The 19,819-nt window shown below is 40.2% G+C and overlaps 1 protein-coding gene across 1 annotated transcript; it reads left to right on the forward strand.

The window, feature by feature from the left end:
- The first annotated feature begins 16 nt into the window (after positions 1-16).
- On the forward strand, positions 17-19,344 carry LOC143275718 (uncharacterized). The gene is made up of 2 exons (XM_076579991.1): positions 17-56; positions 14,947-19,344. The coding sequence occupies exon 2, from the start codon at positions 14,981-14,983 to the stop codon at positions 15,887-15,889; it is 909 nt and encodes a 302-aa protein (XP_076436106.1). The 5' UTR covers positions 17-56; positions 14,947-14,980; the 3' UTR covers positions 15,890-19,344.
- The last annotated feature ends 475 nt before the right edge of the window (positions 19,345-19,819 follow it).

Raw genomic sequence — 19,819 nt, forward strand, 5'->3', positions numbered from 1 at the left:
CTCTCCCCTGACTTTTCATTCGTCTGCTTGGAAGCGAGAGAGAAGGTTCAAACCAGGTCAGTTACTTTTCAGGTTAAAACTTTTGTTATTCCTCAGATCCTGTTGTCAGTTTCTTTGAAGATTTTACCTCGACCACTTCGAGAGCCTGTGTTAGTTCTCATCTGGACCGCTGCCAGAAGATCTAAATAGTAGAGTAGGTATAGGCCAGGAAATTTAGATTAAAATTTGCGTTTGGTCAAAATCTCTGCAACAAAACCGTTCTTTCAATCTTCAATCTTCAAATTGGTAGGTCAGCCGTCATTACTGACTATTAATGACCTGTGTGCGCAGAGGCGTAAATACCTAGCTAAAACCTAATTAGACCTATCTTTTCCTCCGGAGGGGGTGACAATGAGAAAGAGCATGTATACATACTCTCTCCCACCGTCACTCGCAGCGTCCCTCCGGAAAAAAAAAAGAAAAAAAGAAAAGAAAAAGGGGTGGTGGTGACTAAACTGTGATCTTGTTCAGCTCCCTCTTGAAAGCTGCCAAGGAGGGAGCCTCTGCTGCTGTTGCAGGCAGGGAGTTCCAGACGGGGATGGTTGATGGGAAAAAACTGTATTTATAAGGGTCAGAGGAGGAGCTAAGATGGACAAATTTGTGTCGATGATTTGATCTTGTTCTGCCGGATCCTTTCTTGAGAAATTTGTCTGGAGGGATGTCTACAATACCGTTGACCATTTTATACATCAGGGTCAGCCTTTGTCTGTTCCGCCGTGATTCGAGGGATTCCCATCCTAGTTCTTGCAGCATGTGTGTTACGCTGCTGGTCCGCCCGTAGTCACTGTGTACATAACGTGCTGCTCTTCTTTGCACCATTTCAATCTTGTTCTTTTGACCTTCTTTGTACGGGCTCCAGACTGATGAACAATACTCCAGGTGCGGGCGTACAAGAGTTTGGTAGGCATTGGCTTTGGTGGTTTTATTGGATGTTTTTAGATTCCTTTTTAGGAAGCCTACCATGCTATTGGCTTTGTTGGTGACTCTTGTAACATGTTCTTTCCAGTTTAGATCATTTCTTATGTCGACGGCGAGATATTTTGCGCTGTCAACATGCTCGAGGGTGTGTCCTTTTAATTTGTAGTTGTAGCTGATGGGGTTCCTTGATGTTGTACAGGTAAGGACATTACATTTTTCTGGGTGGAATTCCATTCCCCAACGCTGTTCCCAGTCAGACAGGGTGTTGAGGTCTCATTGGAGCATTTTACAGTCTTGGATTGTCTTGATGGTGGAGTAGACTATACAGTCATCAGCGAACAATCTAATATTGGCCTTGATGTTCTGAGGCAGATCGTTGATGTAAATCAGAAATAGGATGGGGCCTAGAACTGTCCCCTGTGGGACTCCGCTGATGACAGGTGCTGGCTCAGATTTTTCGCCGTCAACTACGACGATTTGGGTGCGGTCAGAAAGGTATGCCTTGATCCAGTCTAACGTCGATCCTCGTATACCATAATGGTCTAGCTTACGGAGGAGGCGTTTGTGGGGGACCTTGTCAAAGGCTTTGGAGAAGTCCAGGATTACCATGTCGGTCTGCTGTCTGCTGTTTTTCGATAAAATAGAATAAATCATACTGATCACACTGATATAAAGTTGGCCACTATAGGGGGGCGGGAACATGGGTAGATTTTGATTTTTAATGTTCATAATCGAATATTTTTATTACTTCTGCCTGTGCGAGAGCGCCTTACATAGAGTCGCAAGGCAAGCACAGGCGAAGGTTACGCAAGCGCGGTATAAGGGGTCGCCAGAGGAAAGCGTTCAGCGCGGTATAGTACATGTGACTGACTGCTGCCGCGCTGATGCTGATCTGTGAGTAGGTCACTGAATCTGAACAGTGAGCTAGGAACAGAGCTCATTCGGGGGGAGAACAGGAGAAAAAATAAAAGAAATTTTGGATAGAAAACTGACAGAAGCCCTCGCAGAAAGAGATGAAAAAAAGAAGAGAAAAAACAACATGCATTGTGATTGTCAGTCTGAAAGAAAGTGACAAGACTAGTACAGAAGAAAGGAAAGAAGATGACATAGAAGAAATCATGAAAATAATGGTAAAATGCCAAGTGACAGTGGATAAAAGAGAAGTGACAAACCCAGTCAGGTTGGGAAAACAAGGGGGGACCTAGAATGTTGAAAGTGACTGTGACCACAGAAAGTAGAAAAGGAGAAATGAAAAAAGCAACAATGACAAATCAGGGAATCAGTGACCCTAAGAAAAGGGTGTACATAAACAATGACATGACACCAATAGAAAGACAAAAATTCAAGGATCTACTGACAGAGAAAAAAGAAAGAATGGCCAAAGGGGAGAAGGATTTAATTATCAGAAATGGCCAAATAGTCAAAAAGACAAAAGTTGAGGACCAGACATTGTCCGACAAGGTGAAGGGAAAACAGACCAGGACAGATGTCGAGTGACTGCAACCTGACAATGTAAAACAGACTGTAATAATTTTAAAGACTTTCAATTTTCCTGTGATTGTGTTCTCTTGTATAGGAATGTAGATACCCTCTCCAATAAGGTAGAGGAACTCAAGATAAGAGTAGGTGAAATAAAACCACAAGTTATTGGATTCACAGAAACAATTCCAAAAACCAGAACAATTGATTCAATATTAAAGTGCACTGTAATATCCCAAATTATGATATATTTACTAATACCAATGAAAAGAGAGGTGTGGCCCTGTATATACACAAATCCTTAAAAGTGCAAGAATGTCCTACATTAACAAATTTTACTTTTGAAGAAAGTGTATGGTGCAAATTTGAAAGTGCGAATGATGAGAGAGTTTTAATTGGGTGTATATACAAAAGTCCACATTCATCAGAACAAAACACAGAAAGATTATTTTAACTCTTAAAGTCCAAAGAAATAACAAAATTCAACAAAGTATGTATTATGGGAGATTTTAATTATCCAGCTATACAGTGGGATGGTACGTGGACAGGCCCTTCAGACAATAAATTTATTGAATGTTGATGCATTCCTGATATAAAAGGTGTCAAAACTAACAAGAACTAAACCGGGTCAAAAACCCAGTATTCTGGAGTGATGGCCTAGAGGTAACGCGTCCGCCTAGGAGGTGAGAGAATCTGAGTGCGCTGGTTTGAATCACGGCTCAGCCACCGATATTTTCTCCCCCTCCACTAGACCCTGAGTGGTGGTCTGGACGCTAGTCATTTGGATGAGATGATAAACCGAGGTCCTGTGTGCAGCATGCACTTAGCTCACGTAAAAGAACCCATGGCAACAAAAGGGTTGTTCCTGGCAAAATTCTGTAGAAAAATCCACTTCGATAGGAAAAACAAATAAAACTGAACGCAGGAAAAAATACAAAAAAATGGGTGGTGCTGTAGTGTAGGGACACGCTCTCCCTGGGGAGAGCAGCCCAAATTTCATACAGAGAAATCTGTTGTGATAAAAAGAAATACAAATACAAATACAAAATACAAATACAAATACAAATATTGTGGATCTGGTAATAGTAAATAAAAACAATTTGTTATCAGATATCAACCACCTAGATCCCCTGGGAAAAAGTGACCATGATATGTTGGTTTTTCAGTTCCACATTTCATTGGTGAAGGAAAAAGCAGAAAAAAGTATAAATTTGATTTAAAAAAGGGAAACTTTTATGGAATGAGAGAAATGACAAATAAAGTGGACTGGGCATCAATGGATTGGGATGGAAAAGACGTGAACCAGTATTGGAATGACTTAAAGAGTATACTTCACAAAACTATGCATATATATATATACCAAAAGTGTCAAATAGACAGGAGAAAAAAATCAAACCAAATAATGAGAATCATCAGAAAGAAATATAAATTGTATAAGCATTTCTTAAGAACTAAGTCAGTTCACTCCTACTTATGCTAAATCAAAGTAAGGAATACATGCTGCAAAATCATTAAAAAAGCTAAAAAAAAGATTATGAAATAAATTTAGCCAAAAAATGTAAGCAAAGTCCTAAAATATTTTGGAAATATGTGCAAGAAAAAACGAAACTTAGTACAGGAATAGGGGTACTGAAAAAAGAAGATGGAAGCGTAGCAGAAAACGATCTAGAAAAAGCAGAAACACTTAATAAATTCTTTTCAAGTGTGTATACTTAAGAGGCCTTGACAAATTTACCCGACCTTGGAGAAAGCTCCAGGTCGGGAAATGTTAATATTTGTGACTTAAGAGTCACTCCATTGGCAGTAGAAAAAAAGTTGCATGCCTTAGACCCCTACAAAGCACAAGGGCCAGAGAAAATACCCTCAAGAATAGTAAAGGAATTGAGCAGAGAGTTAGCTCTACCTTTGAGTATGATTTATAATAATCACTTGAATCTGCTTGCCTACCGACAGATTGGAAAATGGCTGAGGTAACAGCTATATATAAAAAAAAGGGATATAAAAAAAGGGTCAAAACATGAACCAGGAAACTACAGACCAGTGAGCTTGACTTGTGTGTAAGATCTTGGAGTCTTTCATCAGGGATGCTATAGTATCACACATGACAACAAACAACCTGTATGTAGACTGTCAGCATGGTTTTAGACAGAGAAGATCGCGTACAACACAGATCCTAGAAGTAATTGAAGATCTCACAAAAATGATAGATATGGGTAAACCTGTAGACATATTTTATTTAGACTTTAGAAAAGCATTTGACTCTGTACCACATCAAAGACTTTATTAAAATTTGCTTCATATGGTATTACTGGAAGCTTATTGAACTGGACAGAAAGAACACAGGTTGTTAGATTTGGAGAAAAAATGTCAACAAATGAAAATGTTGCTAGTGGTATACCACAAGGTAGCATACTTGGCATAGTGCTTTTTACAATATACATAAATGACCTCCCTGAAAGTATAGAAAGCGATTGCAAAATATTTGCAGATGATACTAAACCTTACGGCAATACACAAAATAGTACTACACTACAAAAGGACTTATATAAGTTACAGGACTGGACTGATAGATGGAACTCTATAATTTAACGTATCAAAGTGTAAAGTAATGCACGTGGGAAGGAAAAATCCAGAAAACAAATACCATATGATAATGGAAGACACCACACAGGACATTGAGAAATGTCAAAGTGAGAAAGACCTTGGCATAATTTTCGATAATAAACTATCATTTGACGTATATATATACAGAATATAATAAATAAAGCCAACCAGATGATAAGAATAATCAAGAGAACATGATATATATATATATATATATATATATATATATATATATATATATATATATATACAGAATATAATAAATAAAGCCAACCAGATGATAGGAATAATCAAGAGAACATTTACCTATTTACTAATTTAGATAAAGATATATTTCTTAAACTGTATAAAGCATTGGTTAGATCACAAGTGGAATATGGTAATATTGTGTGGCACCCACACCTCAAGAGACAATCTATAGCTAAAGAAAGGGTACAAAGAAGAGCAACTAAGTTATTAAAAGAATGCAAATCTGTGAGCTATCAACAGAGACTTATATACTTAAATCTGCATTCATTAAAGGGTAGAAGGCTAAGAGGGGATTCAATACAAAATGTTAAATTGCTATAATGAAGTCAATGTGAATAATATTTTTAGAATGTCAGAATATGACAGTACAAGAAATTCAATGATGAAAATTTGTTAAGAGCACTGTAATACTAACCTAAGGAAAAATTCATCAGCTAATAGAATTGCACAAATATGGAATGCACTAGCTATTGAAACTAAACTTGCACAAAATACGAATGTGTTCAAAAATCTCCTTGACATGAACATCAGTTTAAAAGAAAAATTTATTGACTTTGACGAGTGGTTTACAGTACTTGTAAAGAAAACATATGTGTATCCCACAAATAAAAGGAGACCGATGTTGAAGGAGACATAAAAAAGGCCGTGAGACCTAGGCAGTCAAATGCCAGTCCCTACACTACTACTACTACTACTACAGGATGAAGTAATCCTCAACTTGATGAAGGTCATAATCAACGTGAGGGAGATAGAACAGGATCTCTATGAAGAATGTTAAAAAAAAATGTTTGTATGTGCACCTATGATAATGATATGTATATATAAAGTATAATCACATGCTTTATATATACATATAAGACGACATGGAAAGTGAACAACTTGCACATGAAATTTCTTCAGAACTTTCACATGTCCTGATGTTGTTTTACAATGTACATAAGTTCATAGTCTTTGGTAGAGAATAAAAAAAACACACACACATCCACCCTCGAAAAGGGAGTATGGCTGCCTACTGTCAGGGTAAAAATGGACATAAACATAAAAGCCCACTCATGTACATGAGAGTGAATGTGGGAGTTGCACACCACGTACAAAGAAGAAGATACAAATCCAGAGAAAACTCAAAAGGCAAAGCCTTTTACCACAGCCATGGAAAACATCAGAATACAAAACATTTTTCTTTGAACACAACCATGGGACTTTGCATGCTTTGGGTAACCCTTCTGATTGCACTTGTTTTCACTATGACCCTGATTCAAGTGAATCTCGAATAACATGCTTTGGGTTCTAACACATTGTATTGTTCAGATATTTTGTACAGTGTTTATTATTCACAGATGATATGAAGACAAGATTATTTGTAAAGTGCTTATCTGTTGTCAGAACAGACATATTGAGTCAAGTGGGTAGGTGGTTCTACTTATTTGTTTAACTTGGCTAGGACCCAAATAGGCTATTAGACCAAATCCTGCAGTTTGATAATGTGTCATGATGAATTATCAACAGAATGTTTTTCCCCATTTTCTTTTTAGACCCCAATCCTATCATGAACTTTCAATTTTGACCAAGGGAGCTAAGTCAGTGCTCAGTTTGAGCAAGAATGTGTGCAAAGTACAGTCCCACATAGAGCCTAGGAAAGGGAAAGGGAAATAAACATTATTTACAACCTGTGTCCAATACGTAACCTGCTATCAAGCTGATCCAGTGGAAGTCTTGATCCAGTAGCAGCCTGACACCAGGCTGAATGATATGTAGTTGTGGGGCACCAGACACAACAGCTGAATGGTTAAAGCACTGGATTTCTGATCCCAGGGTCTTTGTTTTGATCCTGGTATTGGTGTCTTGTGGGTTAAAGGTGGAAAATTAGAAATTTTCCAGGTCAACATCTGTGCAGATCTGCTAGTGCCTTAATCTCCTTTATATGTGCACATATCCAGCAGCTGCACTTAAAATCCTGAAATTCATGTCAGCATTTAGTAGGTTATGGAAACATGGATGAACTTACCCAACATGCTCACCCCTGAAAACAGAGTATTGCTGCCTACCTGTTGGGATAAAAATTGTCAGGACATAAAATCCCACTCAAAGATACAAGTAAATGTGGAAGATGCAGCCCACTGACTCAAGAAACAAAGTCAATAATCAAGCAGGTCAGTCACTCAATGTTTTTAAAATCTGAAATAAACAGACAGAACCCACTTATCTCCAGGCATTTATCTCACTTTTTTGTGTGCATGCAAGTGATTGTGCAGTTGTGCATGTGTCTTGCTTTCATTTGCATTATCTACCTTAGTCGTAGCCAGTATGTTTTATCCAAAAGTTTGCTCAGATGCATTGACAGGTAGTGATAGTGTTTTCATTGGGACTGCAACAGTTGCACATTCTGCATGATTAAGTCTTATTGTGCATATTATATTATTGCTTTCATCAGGAGCCAACAGATCTTGGGGAAATGGCAATGGCTGGTGACCACAGCACAACTCATGTTGTTTGTCTTGGGAGTTCTGTGGTGTGCTTCATTATCTCTTGTGTCAAATGTGTCTTGGAATTGGTCTGTTTTAGGCTTTGTTTGAACGGATACTCTTGGTATATAAAACATACATGTGCCAAACAACTGACTGTCAAGCATAGTCTGTGTGTTCAATCACAACTTGAGATACAAACAAACAAAACCCCATATGTGTACCTTTGAGTTATGTTCCTTTCTTCTCTCAACAGCATCATTTCTACAGACCAGTGAGTCTGGCAGGCAGGCCATGTTCAGCACACAAGAGGCAGTCTCCTTTCTGCAGGAGAAGTGGGGGGTGGAGAGAGTGCAGGACCGTTTCTATGATGCCGGCAGCAGGAAAAGTCTGCTAGATGAGGTTGTCAGGAAGGTACAGGTCCGAATTCCTTTCCAAAGCATCACTTTGATGGCCACCCCGCCTGCCAGCAGGAAACGTCCCACTATGGACATCATCAAAAAGGAATGCATGGCTGGGATTGGAGGACTGTGTTACAACCTGAATGTCTTTGCCTGGGGCTTGCTTCAGGGCATTGGCTTCAGAGCTTGTCTGTGTCCAGCCACATGCACGTCTGCTGTCACCAGTCCGAACAACCACGTGGTGGTCCTCGTATACGACCTTGAAAAGAAAGGTGATCTTCATGTGGTGGAATGCGGCTTTGGCTTTCCGACATTCAGGTCCGTTTCTCTCAACTTCCAAGAAGAGACTCCTGTGTACACCGATTCCTTTTTGGAATACAAGTACATCCGTCATGAGGGGAAGTACTTGCGCATGCATGGCAAAGGAGACTTTATCAAGCGCAACGACCCTCCCATTGAAGGCTTGGATTTCATTGTGGGCAAGTGGAGGAGGTTTTACTCCTTTTCCTTAGAGCCTTCCGATGACTTGTCAGATTTTGATGGACCCTTTGACAAAGTGTTCACCGTTCCATACGCCACACCCTTTGACCACTCCCCCAGGGCACTGGCTTTTCCGAACCTGCATGCTGTGATCCTTGTCAACAATCGACTGATGTTGGAGAAAGACGACGGATCCGGAGAGATAGAAACAACTCTTCTGGAAGGCGATGACACCATTGTGGACAGCTACCACCGCTACTTCCCCGTACTTCAGGAAGCCACAGTGCGTGCTGCTCTGAACCAATGGCACAGCTTGACACAGCAGTCTTAGGGAAAACACTTGTTGTTACCCCGGACAGAGAAGACATAATAAAGTTGTGCACATTTATTACGCACAAGCACTCACTTACACATGTGCAGAGACACACACAGCTGTATGACTACAAGCAAGCACTCACACACACACCCTTGCATACATGCATATATCCATATGCACACACACACATTTTGTACTTTATATAAAGTTGTGCACATTTATTACGCACAAGCACTCACTTACACATGTGCAGAGACACACACAGCTGTATGACTACAAGCAAGCACTCACACACACACACCCTTGCATACATGCATATATCCATATGCACACACACACATTTTGTACTTTGCAGGCTTATGCTCAAAATGATATAGTAATGAAGATAGTAGCAGGTCTGCAAAAATGGTATCCTGTAAGATCGGAAAAAATTGATTTCCACCCTTAATCCACCAGGCATCAGTTACAAATACAAAATACATCAAATATACTGGGATCAAATTAATTATCCTAATTTTGAAAGTCTGCCACTATCAAGCATTTGGCTTTTGCACCCATCATCATATTTCTGATATGTATAACTGATGTATCTTTTACAATCTGAGAAGTTTACTGGTAAGTGGGGAAGGGGGTGTGGTTGGAAAAGTAGTGAGGCAGAATGAAAATGACTGATTCTTAAATTGTGTTGGGAACTAATAGTTATGTTTCCAGTGTGCTGAATACCCATGTTTTTATTTCTTCACTAGGAACAGGCCTATATATAATTCATATCATTGTACTCCCACTCCCCCCCCCCCCCCCACCTTTGATGTAGTTTCAAACATACTTTTTTTTTCAATTAAAAAATTGACAACAGTTTCATTCATGAATAAAAACAGGTTTTAAAGACAAAAAACAGGAAATTCTCTTTGCCTCCAAACAAAACAAAAAAATTAAATGTCACCCTCCTTTTGATTTCCCAAATGGTTTAGGTATTGATTCCTGGAGGCACCATGACAGAGCTGTTTAGGTGTTCAGATTTTGATCCAGTGTTCACCAGTGATGAGTCCCTCTTTCAGCATGGGGTTGTGTACTTGAGAAATGCACTTTACTCTGATTTTCCTCACCCCATCCATGTGTGAATGGGTACCTGACTGGCTGGGGAAGGTTAAAATGATGGAAGGAAAGGATTGTGCCCCGCCTTCCTGTGACAGGCTCTTGATACAGTGGATGATTGATTGATTGATTGTTTGATTGATGTGGATACTTATATAGCGCCTATCCTCAGTTGAAGACCAAGCTCTAAGCGCTTTACAAACACGGTGTCATTTGCACAACAGGCTTCCCTACCTGGGTAGAGCCAACTGATGGCTGCCACTGGGCGCTCATCATTCGTTTCCTGTGTCATTCAATCACATTTCAGGCACGCACGCATACACACTCAGACAGACATTTAACATTTTACGTGTATGACCATTTTGTTTATTTACCCCACCATGTTGGCAGCCATACTCTGTTTTCAGGGGTGTGCATACTGGGTATGTTCTTGTTTCCATAACCCACTGATCGCTGACATGGATTACTGGATTTTTGACGTGCATATTTGATCTTCTGCTTGCATATACACATGAAGGGGTTCAGGCACTAGCAGGTCTGCACATATGTTGACCTGGGAGATCTGAAAAATCTCCACCCTTTGCCTACCAGGCGCCGTCACCAAGATTGGAGCCTGGGACTCTCCGATTGAAAGTCCAACACTTTAACCAGTCTGCTATTGTGCCCCAGTGGGCATAAAAGGCTATGGGACCCTTAACCTTTAATCTCCTTTTTTTATTTGTATTGATTCATGTGTGTGTTTAATTACAGTGTGAAACATACTTGTCTATTTCTCAGTGTGCCCTTAGATGTTTTGTTTGCGGTCATTTAAATCATAGAGGATAGTTTCAAATCCCAAACAGGTGTGACTGACACCTGTGAGGACAATTAACCTCACCTCCAATGACCAGGATTTGTCACAGCTGTGCACATTTCTAATTTCCTGTCACTGTATCTCGCTGTATGTAGGCTTCACAAAAAGTTGTGGACCACTTCATAAAACTAAAGCATGAATGTTTTCAAAGGTTTGAATTATGAAGGCTGCATTGGGTCTACTACTTAACTCTCACTGAATGTGCAAAAGGCTGTTTCAGGTATGAACAGCTCGGAAAATATGTTAAAAAAAAAAATCAATATTTCAGTCCAAAATCGACAGTTATTCAGTGATTTATAAACCATAGCTGTGGTTTTCATTGTAAAAAAAGAAAAAGAAAAAAAGAGAATGTGTACATGCAAGAAAGCACACCTGGTTATGAGTGGTGTTCATGACACTGGCTGCACACACCGCTGTCTGCCGGGAATTAACATTTCACCATGCCACCAAGAAGAAAACTGCAAGCTCCCATGTGGTTCTTAACTTTTTATGAACCCTGTATATAACTCACTGAGAAATGACTAACTCTCAACAACAGATGTTATTCTTGTTAGATTTTATTTGTCATACTTTTACAGCCAGTAAAACAAGTTTTCACCAGTTTACTTGAACTTGTACTTCAACTTGTGCTTGAGGCCTAATTTAAGGCCTGTTCACCATCAGGATTTGGATTACTTCTTGCATGTGTGGCAGTACAGGTCTTACTATCCCATCTATCATAGCAAGCAGGATTGTATATTGTCGGTAAGTTTGCCCAGCGGGCATCCAGTCAAGTGTTGACTGTTTGTGCAGTAAATACATGGTCTGGCAGGTTATTCCAGGTGTTGATGACACGTTTTGCAAAGCAGTTAAGTACTTACCAGGTTGTTTCTGCTGAAGTTAAAAGTCCACGCCATGTTTGCTGCATTTCAATTTTGCATGTTCTGTTGTGATGAGCAAATACTATGAATGACTGCAGTGTATTCTGGTAGGCTTGTGTGTGTGTGTGAATAAGATTTTTTTTTTTTTTTTTTTTTTTTAATAATCTTTTTTATTTACATGTGTTGAAAACTCAAAAGTTGGTAAGCCAATTAATTTTGTTTGTTTTCTCTTTGACAAAAGCTTCAAAGCATTATATTATGTGATAAAACTCAAAGAGATGTAGGATGTTTTTTTGTTTTTCTCTTCTTCAGTATCCACAGAGAGAAATGTAATTAACATGATGGAAAATGCGTGCACTGCTTTGTGGTTCTTTGAAATCAAGGACAGGCATAGAAGTTATGAGAAAACATCAAGATTAGTTAAAGGGGTGGGAAGGGAGGGGGCAGAGGGTGTACATGGTAGAATGACTGAGTTGATATGTATTGAATTTTACTTATCGATGTGCTGGCCAATGTTGGCATGTTAAGAACTGAGATGGTAATGTTTCTTTATTTATTTGTTCTGATATGACATGTATTTAACATGTGTGTGTGTGTGTGTGTGTGTGTGTGTGATATACTTTTTTTTCTCCTGATTTGATGATTCATGTTTGCTGTCTGTCATTGATTGGTGTACTTGTGTGTGTGTGTGTGTGTGTGTGTGATTCATGTGCTGTTGTATGCCACAATGTTCGTTTTATATACCACATATTGTTTTATGGGATGCACTTAGAGCCCACTATATCAGGAGTTTGTGCCATGTAGGTACAATATATTATTATAATATAATATATTATATTATTATATATATTATTATAACTGTTAGTAGTAGTAGTTCATCAACTGATGTGAATGTATGAAAAAGGAGGAAAGAAAAGGTATCAAAGTATGCAGATGCTCAATCCCAGGTAACCAGTGGTTGTGAAATTTCAGTGTTAATTTTTGTCCGCTTTATTGTAAAGTTGAATAATTGTGCGCTGTCAAGAAGACCAGCTGTAATGAGGCTGTATCATGTCTGTGTTTTTCTTATTTTTTGTAAATGGAAAAATCAAATTCTAGCTGGACTTTTATGTATGGGAATTGTTCGTGAGTTTGCTTTTTCATTTCTGAAGTCTCTCTCTCTCCCTCTGTTGTATTATGGCCCAAGGCTGATGTACCTTAAAACCTAGAGTTCTCTCTCACTCTCTTTATTTCTCTGTGCTGTCTGCCTGTCTCTGTTCTTCTGACTAACTGTGTTGCTGTTTCTGACTTTTTGTCCCTGTCACAGACCACGAGAATAACAGTGATACAGATAAACAGAAAGGCCAAAGAAAACATTTTGGATTATATTATTTTGACAGTGTTGCAAACAGTGTGTGCGCGCGCATGCACGCGTGCCAAATTTTGTCAGAGTTACAAATAGTGTATGAGTTTATTGTGTGTGTGTCTGTGTTTGCAGATTTAAAAGCCTCTCTCTCTGTCACACACACAAACACACACCGAGACTCTTTTTGTTGTTGTTGTTGTTGTCATTGTTGTTGTTATTTCCATCTGATATCACTTTGAGTGGAAAGACGTAACATTATGGCTACTACAACACAGATTTAAGTCTAATGCATGTTCAGAAAAACAGACAGCTGCACACATACACATAAATGTAAATAATAAAAATTCACTGTTCAATGCAGAAAATATTCTACTTTTAAACTGAGTCTAGGTCATAGTGTTTGAATGTTTTTGTTCATACTTGGGTGTTTCCATTTTGTTTTCTTATGAATAGTGATGCTTTGTTCATAGCCTGTCAACTTTTGCTCATGGTTTGTGTATTCTGGTTTACAGTCTGTTAGCAGCATAAATTTTGACTGTAGTGTCTGGGTCATGGTTTCTGTGCGTTTTCTTTACACACACACTTCTGAAATGTTGGTGGCTGTGGTCTTCTGGTTTTTTGTTTGGTGTCGACTGAGTCTCAATGCTTTGTTGCAGATTTTGCTGGAACTTTATTTATCTCTTTATTCACTTACTTATTTATTAATTCATTTTCCCTTTTTGAGAGAAGGAATCAAAGGGTGCCTGCAATGAGCAGAAAAGCTACAGCTTTCCTGAAAGTATACTGTGTTTTTTGTGTGTGTGTGTGTGTGTGTTTTTTTTTTCCTTTTTTCATTTTTGTTCCATCAGCATTATCCGCCTTTCTTTCTGTTTTCATTTCTTTCTTCTTCTTTAAAAAAAAAAGTTTTTCTTTTTTTTTGCATTTTGTATTCTATCTCTTGGCAAACACCAGCATTCGCAAGGATACTGCAACACACAGATACATATATATGCATGCTTCATCTTACCACCTCAATTTCATGTGACCCTGGACCAGTGTTCTATCAGTTTCAGTTTCAGTTTCTCAAGGAGGCCTGACAGAAGCATAACCCAGCATGCTTGTCAGGCCTTGAGTGCATGCTTATATATTTGTGTACCTATCAGAGTGGATTTCTTTTTACATAATTTTGCCAGAGGACATAATTTTGCCATGTGGAGTGATGGCCTAGAGGTAACACATCCGCCTAGGATGCGAGAAAATCTGGCGTGCTCGTTCGAATCATGGCTCAGCCACTGATATTTTCTCCCCCTCCACTAGACCTTGAGTGGTGGTCTGGATGCTAGTCATTTGGATGAGACGATAAACCGAGGTCCCATGTGCAGCATGCACTTAGCGCACGTAAAAGAACCCACAACAACAAAAGGGTTGTTCCTGGCAAAATTCTGTAGAAAAATCCACTTCGATAGGGAAAACAAATAAAACTGAACGCAGGAAAAAATAACAAAAAAATGGGTGGCGCTGTAGTGTAGCGACGTGCTCTCTCTGGGAACAGCAGCCCGAATTTTACACAGAGAAATCTGTTGTGATAAAAAGAAGTACAAATACAAATACACTCTCATTGCCATGGGTTCTTTTTCAGTGTGCCAAGTGAGTGCTGCACACAGGACCTCAGTTTATCGTCTCATCCAAAAGACTCGACGCTCAATATGATTTTCCAGTCAAACTTGGGAGAAAGGGCGAGAGCGGGATTCGAACCCACACCCCCATGGACTCTGTATTGGCAGTGTTCTATCATCTTGATGTACATAGATCACAGGTGACTGCTGGAACTTGTTGATGGCGACTCTGTTGTTTCTGTCTCCGCAGTGTTCAACATCCAGTCCTTGAGAACCAGCCAGCCATGTTCACCTCTGAAGAAGCAGTCTCCTTTCTTCAAGATAGGTGGGGAGTGGAGAGAGTCCAGGAACGTTTCCATGACAACAGCCTCAAAAAACATCTCCTGAAGGAGATTATCCTGTCGGTACAGTCCAACGTGACCTTTCAGAGCATCACGCTAATGGCCATACCACTAGAGAAGAGGAAGCGTCCGAGTGCTGATGTCATCAAAGAGGAGTGTATTGCGGGAAGAGGCGGCGTGTGTTACAGCATCAATGTCTTCGCCTGGGGTCTGCTCCGAGCTGTGGGCCTTTCTGCTCAGCTGTGTTCTGCTACCTGCACTACCACGGTGGGAACTCCTGACAACCATATTCTCGTCATCGTCAACGATCTGGAGAAGAAGGGTGATGTTCACGTTGTGGAGTGCGGGGTTGGCTTTCCGACGTTCAGAGCGGTTTCTCTGGACTTTGATGAAGAGTCCCCCGTGTACGTGGACTCCTTCCTGGAGTACAAATACATCCTCCACGAGGGGAAGTTTTTGCGTATGCACGGCAAGGGAGACACGGTGAAACGTAACGATCCTCCCGTACGGGGTTTGGATTTCATTGTGGGCAAGTGCAGGAGGTTTTACTACTTTTCACTGAAGCCTTCCGATACATTGTCGGACTTTGACTCCGCCTTCGATGACATCTTCACTGTTCCGCAGCTCACTATGTTCCATCGTTCTCCCCGGGCAATGGCCTTTCCGCGTCAGCGTGCCGTGATCTTGGTCAACAACCAGCTGAAGATGGAGAAGGAGGGGGGAGAGATAGACACGGTCGTCCTGGAAAGTGATGACGCCATTGTGGACAGCTACCGCCGTTACTTCCCCTCCCTGCAGGAAGCCGCAGTGCGTGACGCTCTGAGCCAATGGCACAACTTGACACAGCAATGATTAGATGTAGTGGTGAGTTTAACGACCAGTTGGCGATCTGCCCTTAAGGTCAGGTTGTTTGTGGCTGTGGTCTTTTCCGTGATGGGTGCTGTGGTCGAAGCGTTGGTCCTGTTGTCCTGTGGGGGTCCAGTCCTGGGTGGCAGTCCGAGGGGGGTCCTCGCTGTGTCCTGGCTGTTGTCGGGTGGAGAAGTCCTGGAGCAATGATAATAATTACTGTTACTTATATAGCGCCGATCCGGCCTTGATCAGAGACCAAACTCTAAGCACTTTACAAACACGGAGTCCAAAATTCTTGCACCAAATCAAACGAAAATTTTCGCGTGTTTTGCAATGGAGATATATGTCAAATGGCATGTTGTGTGTTGTCAACCGTCAGTTCTAATCAAGAAACAGGCACAACTACGACGCGAAATGACCTATAACATGAACCCCAACCGACACTTGTCGTCTCAAGCCGCCATGTTTTTTGTTTCCATTTTCATGGTTTGCGGGACCAACTTGAAACGGAAAGAGCAAGATGGCGGCACGTTAATCCAGTGACTGAATACACCACAAAATTGAGCCACAGTAAAATAATGTTCAAAATAGAGTCGATAACCTCTGAAAATGGGTTCTAACATCTACAGCTGCCTCTGCTGCTCATCCTTCTTTTCTGTGTCATTCAGTCAGTATTCAGTCACACGCACGCACCCACATTTGCAATACTGACAGACTGCCTACCTGGGTAGAGCTGTCATTCAGTCAGGCTTCAGTTACGCGCACGCACACACGTATTATATTTGAGGGGATTTTTCTTCCTTTTGTTACCGTCGGGTTCTTTAATAACGTGCACACATGGAACCATGGTTTATCGTCTCATCTGAATGACTAGCATCCAGACCACCACTCAAGGGTCGGAGGAGGGGAAGGAAGTTCTAGTGACTGTGGGATTCAATCCCACACCTCAATTTTTTCGCTCCCTAGGCGGACTCGTTACCACTACGAGGCCACCACTCCACAGTCATGTGGTTAAAACAGCTGTGACAACTGTGTGATTATCTTTGGAAATGAACTGCAGTTTTCATGTGATCAGCCCATGTTAAAGGAATTCGAAAATAATAGTATTGATGTACCATTTCCTACAAACAGCCTCTCTCGAGTATTTGTTATTATAGTTTCTGTAATCTTATGATGTATTTGTGAAGCCGGGTTGGCTACAATCTTCACTGGGCCAGCCTAGCAGACGACTTTTGTGACTCGCCGAAGGTTTCTGAGGAAGTTGGAAAATTGGTCACAAGTTATCTCCCATTACAGGGAGCCGTATGATTTTCTTCTTCTTCCGGATGATGCCCAGGGTCAATCATATACATATGATAGTCAGTCGTGTCCGACTGTGACCATTTCGTGGCGGTGGGGTCCCATGTTGTGCTGGCGTATTCGAGGATAGGGCTATCAGGGATTTTCATCAATTTGTTAAATTATAAACAGTTTCTAATAGATGAGATTATAGTTTTTATGTTATTGGACTCCGTTCAGAAAGACCAGGTCATACTTCAGTCTTCGTTAGCTGTAATGATATTATTAGGCCAGAAAGTCTATAACTCATTTAAATTGATGAATTTTGGCGCGATCTTCGAAATCCACTCAGTTAAAACATACAAAATACCATCGTTTCTATAAATTAATATAGTTGCTGTGGAATTTAGATTTGCAGTAAAATGTAAATGATTAAGCTTCCTTCTCATGTATCGCTTTCCGTGAACTCCTAAGTTATAGGCATGCGATGGTACGAAATGTCTGACAGCATTTCGGTCCCACAGAACTATCTCTTCTTCAAGCCATTGGAATTCATCTGTGCCGATTTGAGCAAAATATGTTTTTACAATACCTAGACATTTTTATTGTGTGTTTTGCAGATGTTTGCATTTCTGTTATAAATCTGATTCATATCAATCATGTATAACTGGGTTGTAGTTGGTCGGTTTAAACGAAGTATTTCATTGCCGATCACTCAAATTGTGCCAAAAGCACCGCCAAGCGGTGCCGATGCGGGTCCTGTCCGTTGAGTTTTCTCTCAGATGAATTTTGGCGGCATAAAAAATCTTTACTCTAGAAGCAGATTCTATAGATTTTTATATAGTTGGAAATCCAGGATTTTCAGTTACTTAACCGTTACAATTATATTACATATCGCGACGTATTGATTGTTGTAACTTGTACAGAAATGATACACGAACTCGTTAAAAGTTCAGTGGTTCATTTAGTGACTCTTTTTGTTTACAGATTTTAACTTCATTATTTTTGTAGAAAATGGTTTGGCCTAAGAAAATGCTCGTCTCTTCAGAGCAGTTTTGTGTGATATGTAATATGCCTATGTTTGTTCCCCGAGCCGAAAGTCAGACGCCGCTAAATTTGGTCAAACAAACACAAGTTTGGCCCCTCAAGGCTCGCGGAGGGCCTTCACGGCGCTGGCTTTGCAGTTCGGCGGAACTGAATACAAAGAGTGAGCGAGTGCCAGACAGAACTGAGAACTCTCCTGGTCTGGAAAGATGAGAGAATAAAAGAAGAAAATCAGCGCACCGCCTTCCCGAGTCTACCTTGCCTGGCTGCGGCTCTCTCCTGCAAAACACCTTCTACCTGTCTTCGCCTTCACTAACACCACCTTACCACCCCATCACATTTGTTTAGACTTTAATAAATTATTTTAGAATTTATGTAATTGTCATCAACACAGATTATTCGATGGTTTAAACCTTTCACCGTATCATTATTCATGAAAATCAGAATCATGTTATAATCTTGACATGCATGTTTACTTCAGAATTGGTTGTTATTACGATTTCAAAGTTGTGGGTTTCTTATTAATTTTTGTTTTTCTTTTTTTCGTTTTTCTATTTTTTCTTTGTGAATCTGTATACATCTTTTCTTAATACTTTTTTTTGGGGGGTAATATATTGTTCAAACAAGTTATACTGAATACAAAGGTATTGAAGCAGAAAAAAATATTGGATCACTCCATGAAATGTACGCACAAAGTTTTGTTTTAAATTGTTTGGACTTCTCCCATTCTTTCTTCAAACTTAAACTGTCGAACACCGAGTTTATTATTTTCTTTAAAAGGTCTTTTCTTTTTTTCCTTCTGGTGGAGGTATTAACTTTATTTGAAAATCATTTAGTCTCATTTGCATTTGCATAATGTATGTCTGTGTGAAAAAATATGCATGTGCACGTCAGTGTGTGTGTGCGCAAATGTATTTTGATGTTTAGAACATCTGGAAATGTCATTGCAGCAAAGATGGCATTGTTGCAGATTATCTATGTCTAGATATTTTTGACAATATTCCACAGCAGAAAAGACGGTATGCCTGAGAGTTCTGTGCAATCGATCTATTGAAAGTAACGTGAATGCTATGCAGTGCAGGTTGTGCCTTTCTCAACAGATTGGTAAATACGTAAATTTAACGCTTTTGTCACTGGACTTCGTTATACCTTTTGAAAACATTACTGATTATTAACTTATCTATTTGAATCTATTTGTGTGTGCACTTACCACGTATGCGCGCGCGTGTGTGTGTGTGCACGCCGATGAGACTGACTGAAACTAGAGTACAACACACACACACACACACACACACACACACACACACAGATAGCGGATAGATAGATTTTTTTTCGAGTGCTTCCACATCAGTGCTTGCGGCCAATCCTTGGCTTACGGTGGCAGGACAAGATCACAAACCTTGCTCTAAATCCTGAACAGAGCAGAGGCCCCAAGCATCAAAACCATCATCCTCACAGCCCACCTTCGTTAGACAGGCCACGTCATCCAAATGGGTGACTCCAGATCTCTACAGCAAACCAAGTGATGCTCATGCATATCTTCACTCCCTGTCTTCTCAAACTAGACATATCATCAACAATCTGCCCTAGAGTCTTTCCATCAGATACGTC

The sequence above is a fragment of the Babylonia areolata genome, chromosome 31, assembly GCF_041734735.1.
Source record: "Babylonia areolata isolate BAREFJ2019XMU chromosome 31, ASM4173473v1, whole genome shotgun sequence".
Taxonomy (NCBI): Eukaryota; Metazoa; Mollusca; class Gastropoda; order Neogastropoda; family Buccinidae; genus Babylonia; species Babylonia areolata.